The sequence below is a fragment of the Symsagittifera roscoffensis genome, chromosome 10 (assembly GCF_963678635.1).
Source record: "Symsagittifera roscoffensis chromosome 10, txSymRosc1.1, whole genome shotgun sequence".
In the NCBI taxonomy this organism is placed as follows: domain Eukaryota; kingdom Metazoa; phylum Xenacoelomorpha; order Acoela; family Convolutidae; genus Symsagittifera; species Symsagittifera roscoffensis.
The window spans coordinates 37,924,379-37,933,600 of NC_087071.1; the positions used below are offsets into that span (position 1 = coordinate 37,924,379).

A 9,222-nucleotide genomic window follows, 5' to 3' on the forward strand; every position below is an offset into this window, starting at 1 on the left:
GTTTAAATGTAACATTTGGCTTACTAATTAATGCTTGATATAGATATTCCCAGAACTCTGAGAAACTGATATCAAGGATTTTGTTTTTTGAAAGCTTTTGGAAAAAACTGCGTTTTCCTTTGTTTTTCAGTGCCAAATAGAATATTAAGCGGGTCTTTTGTCTGCTTCTTCCTTACGCATACCCTTGAAAGTCTTCGTCTCCAGTTCGATGCTAGCGTTTTCGCATTCGTCAAAACGTTTTTTTTGTCCTAATTTCTAGCCAACTGTTCGTTTTGTGCCTGGGAGGATTCGATTTGCTCTTTTTCTATCTGTAGAAAATATGTTTTCATCAATTCCAATGGATGTAATAGGTTTTCAATATCACTCCCACTTTCCTAAGGGATTGAGGTGCCAATAGTGTGAATTTATTAGAATGGGAAGTTCTTCTCATGCCAGATTAGTTTACAGATGACTGCGCAATATTAAAATGTTCTACTGATCCAGCTAAAATTGGCTTAAGTTGCAACAAGTGAGAATGGAGTTCAAATAAATGCGTGTTATTTCTATCTGAACTCAGAAAAACTGACTCACTCACTTACTTCGAAGGAGGTCGCTAATAACAAAATCGAGGCCACTCCCGTTATGTTTAAAGAAAAATTAAACGAAAAAGACCTAATGCAAAAGTTTTGTGGAAAAGAAAGGAAGAGGGTTAGAATGTGAGAAGCGTCTAGATTTGTGTAATTTGATAACAAATAACCATAGCTAAAGTTTCACTCATTTCGCTATAGTCAGAATGAAAAGGTCCAAAGACAGCACGATTTGCTTTCCAGTTTTCTTGTCTTAGATGATAGAGTCTACTACGGGTAAAATTAGGACTCGTTAAGCGTTTAATTGAAAACTTTTTCATGATTCATCATATAGTATTTGAGCCAACACAAAAATATCGTCTTCTCTCAAAATGTTTTCTAACTGAGATTTTTTTGTGCTGACAAAACCATTGAAGTAAAAAAAGACTAAATTTGCTAGCTAATGATAGTTAGAAGAAACTATCGCTAGCTCTAAAATGAAAAGAACTCGGCCATTTACTCTTTTAATAGTAAAACCAGTCTACAAATCACAGCATTTGATTTTGTTCATCTTAGCATTTGCAAAAAAAGGTTTTGTATCTCAGAAATTTAATAAGATTTCGTTTTCAACCATCTAAGTAATTTAAATTTTATGAATCATTTATGATCTAAGACCGCAGTACTTTCAGCGCGAAAGCAAAGAGTTGAGAGGTAGAAAAGACAATATTAACTTCAATATACTGAAGTTCGATCTTTCTTTGCTCAACCATTTCGCATTTTGTACCAATTTTGTTTCAAATTAATAGATGGAAATCTGTTTCGGTACCTCCGAATAAATGCCCAGAATTGATTAAGTAAACGGCACAGTAAATATGTCCCAATACAACATAATACCTTACTTCAGAAACTTGAGATTTTAAACACCTTTTATACCAGAATTTCCCGATTTTCTTCTTGGACTTTAATCTTTGTCATAATATTATAAACCGGCTAACTTGTATTCATAACCAGTCTTGCGCAGTCAGTTTTAGTGTTACCAGTCGCGAATTAAAATATTTTCTCTATTTAGAAAAGAAGGAAAGCTTTCGCCAACTTTGGACACCAACTTTAGGATTCGAAGTTTTGGATCTCGTGAAATTCCTACTCCAGTTCAAAGAATTTTGGAATACAAATTTCTAAAAAAAATTAATCACAAAATATCGCTGACTTCCACAATTATCGTCGAAATGAGCTTTTAATGACCGTCTAAATATTCCGTCGAAATGAGCTTCTAATTCGATCTCAAAAACAACATTTTAGCTATAGAAGACAAAAAAGCAGTGAAAAATTCAAAAAACCGATAAATTCTTTGTCAAATTTCTGTTTGACGAGGAATTAAATGACTCTGAAGTGAAAATCTAGAAAATTGAAGTTATGGAGTTCAAACAAGTGTTCTTGAGTCACTGTGTTCGGACTATGGGTTCGGCCGCGATGAAGTTAAACGAAATGCTTCGTGAAAAGGATTTCACGACCTTCATTTGCGTTTCACTCGAGCCCGGGGATGCCTTTCGCGACAGGGATCAAGTTCAAGTTAAATGTCTACAAAAACTGAAAAAATCTTTTGATGACTAATTTTTCCATAACATTATGCGTCCTTCATTTTTTAGTTTTTAGTTTTTTGGGTTAATTAATTCATCCTTAGTTCAACTTGGATGGCAAACACCTCAATGCACAAATTGATATTACAAAAAAAAAACCAAAAATGATTTTTTTGAAGTAATGGCGAATCAATATCTTGTTTATTTTTTATTTTTAGAAAAGAGTATAATCCAGAGCCTTTGAAAATACCTTTTTTCTCAAAATTTTTGAGCTTCAGTTAGAATCTCTGGAATTTGCTGGTCTTCATATTTTAACTTGATCCCAATATCCCAATACAGTATCATCGCCAACGCTTCGAATTGCAAAATTATGATTGTGTTCCTAGACGAGGGCTGGGCGAAAAGTGGCGAATGCAAAGCCGAGTTCAACTGCGCCTACTCGTGTTTCAACAGAAACGAAGCTCCCCTCATTATTCCTATAGTGGTCGGAGGATTCGAGTGGATAGATCCGGAAGTTTATTATCACGCTCATGCACTGAAAGCTAATTTCCAATGCCAATCTATTCGTTCAAGTAAGTTTTGATCTATTTAAGATTGCTGACTCATAATTATGCCGACAACAGAGGGATTCGAACCCTCAATGTTCTGATTTGAAGTCAAAAGTTAGGGGCATTGATCCCTTTGTGGTCGCCAGATTGCACAGACGATTGAAGTTTATCATCTTTAAAGATCTTTTCAAATGAGAGTTATATTAATCAGTTTTTAAAACTGTTATGGAATCATTAGTAAAAATAATTTGGGTGGTGACAGTTTTTTTGGCGATTACCGAGCCAATCCAGTCAATATTTAAAATATTTCTGATTGGATCAAAAAAGAGAATAAACATTTTGTAAAATCCGCAAAAAAAAACTTTTTTTATGCTTTGGATCGCTATAACAAACTTGTTCATAGAAAAACAACCACACTATCTTGCCTAGTAATCAGGGGCGGATTTAGGGGAGTCGTTATTTCTGTGGGGTGTAGGAAAAAATTCTAAACAGAAAACAAAATTGAGCAAAGTCGACAATCATAATAAAAACTGCTGATTGGAAAACATGTTTTCTCGAAAAAAAAAACAAAAAAAATCCTACAATAAGTTTTAATTTCACAAATTTTTTCTAATTTTTCCCAGTTTTTTTTTGAAGTTTGAATCTTTTCATTCCCAAACTGGCGCTGAAAACAAAATAAATTAACTTTGCTCGAGTGAAACTAAGTTTTCATGGTTTATAAACTTAAGTCAGCTATTAAAAGCCTGCATGCTGGCTTTACTAGCTGGAAGCTAGACCAAAAATCAAAAGAATGTCAAATCTATTTTTCTGAACACTGAGCTGAGAAAAATTTTTTGATGTTCAAATCAACACTGAAAGGCCTGTTTTTATATGATATATAACTCTACTCAGTCTAATGACTATTTGTGGTACATGGTTTTGCGTGAAAAACAAACAAAGAGGAAAAACTAAAACACATCCGAATACAAAGTTCCTCCGCATTTTTCAAACCGCGGAACAATAAATAGACAAATAAAAAACATGAATGAATTGATTGAAAACTAAATAAACGAATAATTAAGTAAAAAACCAATAAGTAGAAAATGAATGGTTAATTGAGTAAATATATAACTTTTTTGATAATTGATAAAAAACCGCAATCTATAAGTAAATAAATATAAAAATAAGCAAATAATCAATATATTTCAAAATAAACAAAACCTTTTGATGAGTAAGAGGTTTGCACATTCGAGATTTTTCGTAAAACATTTATTTTTTTTGACATGGTCGTTTAAAAGTTTAATTGAACAGATTTGACGAAACTTCGGCCTTTGCAGCTAATGTTTTACCTGGCTTACAGAAACTGACTTTAATGGGTTATAACAACATTGATGGCTATCAATCTCTTCCGTTAAAACATAATACGGTGAGCAAAAATTGAGCGGCCCAGCCAATAACATTAATTGTTTTGCAAACTCCCTTAAAAAACTCAAAACATGTTTTTTTCATCTCGAAATTTTACAACAGTTGCATTTGAGAGATGAATTGTAATTAGTGAGAACTTAACAAAAAAGCTTTCTGCAGTTCGTTTTTTTTATTAAACAATTTTAAATTGATTAGTTTACCATTTAAAAAAATAAAGTTTTTTATTGGAACTAAATGCTCAGTGACTGTTAGATGTTTTTGATTTTTTTTTACCTAGAATTAATGTCACTAGAAAAAAACAAATGTCTCTCTTGAATATTTCATGACATGAAAAAAATTATCCATAAAAAAGATAAACTTCATGAATAACCCCTAAGTAATTCAAATTATAATGAAAAAATGCGCAATTTCAATCAGAATAGTTCAACACTCCGAGCAAAAATTTTAAAAAAGCTACATAAAATAGATAAAACAATAGTAAAGTTTTTGCAATTAAAAAAATTTTAACATTAATTCCAACTTTAGGCTGAAAAAATTTTGTCTGTAATCTATAGTCTATAAACTTCAAGACAGGTTTTTTTCATCTGGAATCTTTACAACAGATTCATCTCAAATATCGAGATGGGTTTTAGTTAGTGAGGAACGTAACAAAGATGTTTTCTGCAATTCGTTTTTTTCCGATTAGATAATTTTAAATTGATTAGATTGCCATTTAAAAAAATTGAGTCTTCCATTTGATAGATATTGGTCTCTTTTTTCCGCTTTCAGACTCAGGCTCACAAAAATTACACGTAGAGAAAATTGTAGAATAGCTTAGCATTTATTTGCTTTTTTCTTCTTTCAACCGATTTCGATTGCTCTTTGAAAACCACTGATTAAGCATACAATTTTGTTTGATGAAAAAAATAAAGAATTTTTGACTTTTGTTTTTCAAAAAATAGATCCAAGAATGTTCAAATTTTTATCAAAAAAAATTATATTTATCGTTTTCTTCAATAAAGTGCAAAAATGCTGAGAAACGGGCGAATAATTGCCAAAATAATCTATAAACTGCGCTCTCTGTAGCTTTCGTGTAAATTATTCTAATAACGGCAAAGATGAGATCAAATTTTCTCATCACTTAGACAAAATTTTTGAATTATTTTGGAGTCCAAATCACAATTATTATATCTTATCTTAAATTCCGGGCAAAAGTTCGTCACGAAATGTTCAATTAAAGCAGGGCTTTTATCAAATTTATCAGGGATTTTAGCTCGGCCACATGACCTGCTACTTTCTAATAGTTTAGCAAACGAATTCAAAGCAAAACTTGTTAAAACAAGTGCTAATTTGCATTGTGTTGCTACGATTTTTGTGTATAATCGAAGCATGTTTATCTCGTTGCGATTGATCAGTGAGCTGATTTCTGGTTTTTTCTTTCCAGAAATGGTTTTTTTTCTACTAAAACGAGAAATATACCATTTCTGTACAGGAAATAGGAAAAAACTTAGGCAGATAATCTATATACCATTTCTATCTAGAAAACAGCCTTCGTTGGGTTCGGGTATCTAGAACTGGGATTATGTTTTAGGCGCCAAATAATTCATTTACTTTTTTAAGGAATTGTTGCCAGACCGCTCACAGAAGTAAAAAAAAAGTAATTGAGGTTTAAGTTGGTCTAATTTTTGTAGGTTTTGTCAGTTTTTTTTAAATTAAACATTTGTTTAGACGAAGTGGATGAAAACTGTTTGGAAGTATTCGGAACAATTGTCGCTAAATGCAAAAAAATGCTCCCTGCAAAAATGCCTAAAAGCGATCAAGATAATACTGACGGAAAATCAAGCAAACAAATTCGGTATAACGAATTAATAAACAGTTTCATTACATGTGAAATTTGCCAGGAAGTTTTCAAGGATCCTAAGATGCTGCCATGCAATCACACTTTCTGCAAAATTTGTCTGGAAAAGTGGAAAACATCACGAAATAATAGTGATTTTACCTGCCCAAAATGTAGAATTATCTGCAAAGACACGAGTATCGAAACTCTACCTTCAGACTTTAAAGCCAATCAGTTTATAGACGCTTTGAAAACAGAAGATTATGTACTAAGTAAGCCATCAACGAGCTGTTCAAATTTGGCTGAGTGGTTTAAAAATAACACAATTCCAGAAGATATCCAAAAAATTCTGGTCGACGAAGGATTTGACTCTCTGGAACTGATATCAGAACTTAAGCCAAAGGATTTGGAATCAATTCCAGGATTGAAATCTGGCCATAGATTGAAGCTGCAAAAAAGTATCGAGAAAAGTCAGCCAAAAGAAGATGACATTTTGGAAGAATGTGATGAACTTCATCTGGATAGTATTTATGATGACCGAACATTGACAACTGGCACAACTCCAGTTGATACTTTGAAATTTTGGTCTGGACTTTCGAGCTCCGAACGCGAAGAGTTTCTAATCAACCTAAAAAAGTTAGCAACAAAAATTAAGAAAGCAAACTATGTCTCGAAACAAGTGAAGGCTAATAAATTGCATAGAATAGCGATGGTTTTATGCGACGCAGGGTTGTTTTCAGATGCTGAAATTATAGCTATCGATTCTATGACATTTGCTAAACCCGACAGTACGGAGTACTATTCGACTAATGTCTTGTTGCTGTACGCGTTAATGAATCGAGTTAAACAAAATACAACTTGGATTGGCGCCGAGCAGCTGGAATCGTGGAAGAATCATTTGGCAAAATGTGACGACGTTTTGAAAAAAGGCGGGAAGTTTTTGAGTGATGCGATGAAATGTAAAGTGATGATTATGAAGTTGTTTGCGATGCGAGCAATCAAAGCAAGAGACAGGTGAGTTGATTTTTACGGGGGGGTAGGAATTTTAAGGTGGATTCGAAACTCCAGAACGAATTGAGAGATCAAAAAGGTGTGATAAAACAAAAGATTTTTTGTCTGCTGTGAGTATTTAAATTTTTCAAAGTACTGGTGAAAAAACAGGAATTGAGCTTTAGTTTTTTCATACAACTATTTCGTAAATACAGTTTGCATTTTTTTTACCGCTCAAACCATTTCGCTATTTGGGTTCAAAATTGTTGAAAATTCTCGCCGTGCGCAACCTCGAAGAACCAAAAACAAATCGCAATTATAAATTGAAAAATCAAAAAAATGTTTTTGATCAAGTAGTTGTAACCGAACGAATCTTTTCAGTGCCTACAAACCAGATATAACATCCGTAATGTCCTTCGCCTCTAAGGCGGCCAAAGCACAAGAGGACAAAGGACTCTATGCCGAATATGTCATGACCGAAGCCCTTCTGGACATAATGAATCCAAAACCGAGTCGCCAGAAGCGAATCCAGAAACTGCTGGAGGCGAGGAAACTGTGCGATTCGGCTTATGGGGAGTTCAGCATACTGATGTCCAGGATATATCACAATTTAGGTAATTTTCTTAGTAAACCGTAGAGAACCTCTTCAATTTCAGCTCCAGATTTTGTTGAAAAAAAAAGAGAAATGAAATGTAAGAAAAAGGATATCTGGTTGTAAATTAGGTGAAACAAGTAAAAACGAAGCGAGACAAGTGTAAATTAAAACAAAACAAAGAAATAAGGAAAAATCAAAAATTGGGAAAACACGAGAAACTAAAAAAATAACACGGAAAACACGTTTTTTTTCTGACAATTTTGGATTTTTTCCTTTATGCTTTCTCGCTCTGTCTTGCTGGGTATTGCGAGTGGTTTCAATTAGGTATTATTCTGCATAATTGGGTGATTCTGGCGAAACTAACTTTGATAGCACAGAAATAGAAAAAAAGGCATCATTTGTCTGAATCGCTCAATTATTTCAGTATTATCTAGAGTTCATTAAATGCAAATTAACCTTGGAAAATGTTTAACCTTGGATTAACTTTGGAAAATGTTGACCAAAAAATCGTGCTTTTTCTGCCTGTTCCCCAGTCAGCAGTAATTATTTAAAACTAATTAGGCGGCGCCTTTGAAGAAAAACGCAGATTAGACCTGGCCTACGAATGCTTCCGAAGATGCTGGCTGATACACATGCAGCTCTACGGAATCCACCATCCTGAAAGAAAAAAGTCAGCAGAAATTTTACTGGAAGACACATACAAAGAACTGGCTAAAAACAAAGGAGACTCGCTCCCTGGAGATGATAATTTGGGAACTATGGATCTGGACTTCACTATCAGACTTCAAGGAGTGATCGGATACTAGCGAAACACTACAAATTGATAAAAAAAATAAACAAGTAATGTCAGTGGGTTATGGGAAAGAATCCTATATTCTCATAACTGACTTTCATTTTTAAGCAAAATACAATAAAACATTGCTGCACGCTTATAACAATTATAATTAATCAATTTTCAGTACGAATCATTAGGCATGTATTTTGTTTAGTTTCTTCAAATTTAATTTGTTTTATTAGAATTATGACCTTAAACTTTTTATATGATTCTTATATTTTAGTTTCTATAACCTTTTTTTTGTGAATAAATTATCTTTTTTGAACACAAGTTTTTTGAAAAATTTGGTCTCTTCACAACCACCGCAAAACTTTTGCTTAATTCGCATTGTTTAGTAATTCCCACAATTCACCATTAACCCAATAATCTTGCAGCTAATTGTTGCATGCTACGAAATGACGTTTGGTTTGAATTTCTGCCTTTCAAATTTGCTGCGAAGCTTACTTATAGTTTCATGTAAAAAATTGTAAGCTGCTTGAATCGCCTAAATTGTTTTCTGATTGGAGCAGCTATTTTGCAATGCACCTGACCTGTAATCAAAATCACTGTACTTGCTCTGAACAATTGTTTCTTCTGATTTTTTGGTTCTGGATCGTTTTTCTGGTAGTTTTCTTTTTGTTTTTCACAGCAATTCGCAGCAATTTTTAAAAGCGACAATTCAAACAAAGGTTTATACAATTCAAATTATACGGTTTTTCTTAATAAATTTTGATCTCATTTTCACAGATTGTCTTTATTCTCCGCCTGTTTGCTCTGCGTTAAGACAACTGGTTTTATACTAACAACAAAAAATCTTTTTTGTTCCTTTGAATAACCTCAGAAAACTAATTTCAACAATTCGCAACGAAAATCATTTCACAATAAAAGATAAATCACCCTAAAAGACTACCCGCAAAATAATTGCGACATAGT

General features: G+C 33.1%; 1 protein-coding gene across 1 annotated transcript; it reads left to right on the forward strand.

Moving 5' to 3' along the window:
- Positions 1-2,463: 2,463 nt before the first annotated feature.
- LOC134855594 (uncharacterized) lies at positions 2,464-8,440 on the forward strand. Its single transcript, XM_063872130.1, has 4 exons — positions 2,464-2,694; positions 5,782-6,904; positions 7,262-7,494; positions 8,037-8,440. The coding sequence occupies exons 1-4, from the start codon at positions 2,493-2,495 to the stop codon at positions 8,279-8,281; spliced, it is 1,803 nt and encodes a 600-aa protein (XP_063728200.1). The 5' UTR covers positions 2,464-2,492; the 3' UTR covers positions 8,282-8,440.
- The last annotated feature ends 782 nt before the right edge of the window (positions 8,441-9,222 follow it).

What these genes read in the sequence shown, in the direction of transcription:
- LOC134855594 (XM_063872130.1), top strand. Translation starts at nt 2,493, where the DNA reads ATGATTGTGTTCCTAGACGAGGGCTGGGCGAAAAGTGGCGAATGCAAA. An exon ending in ATGCCAATCTATTCGTTCAA is followed by an intron (nt 2,695 to 5,781) that starts GTAAGTTTTGAT and finishes ACATTTGTTTAG; the next exon opens with ACGAAGTGGATGAAAACTGT. An exon ending in GCAATCAAAGCAAGAGACAG is followed by an intron (nt 6,905 to 7,261) that starts GTGAGTTGATTT and finishes GAATCTTTTCAG; the next exon opens with TGCCTACAAACCAGATATAA.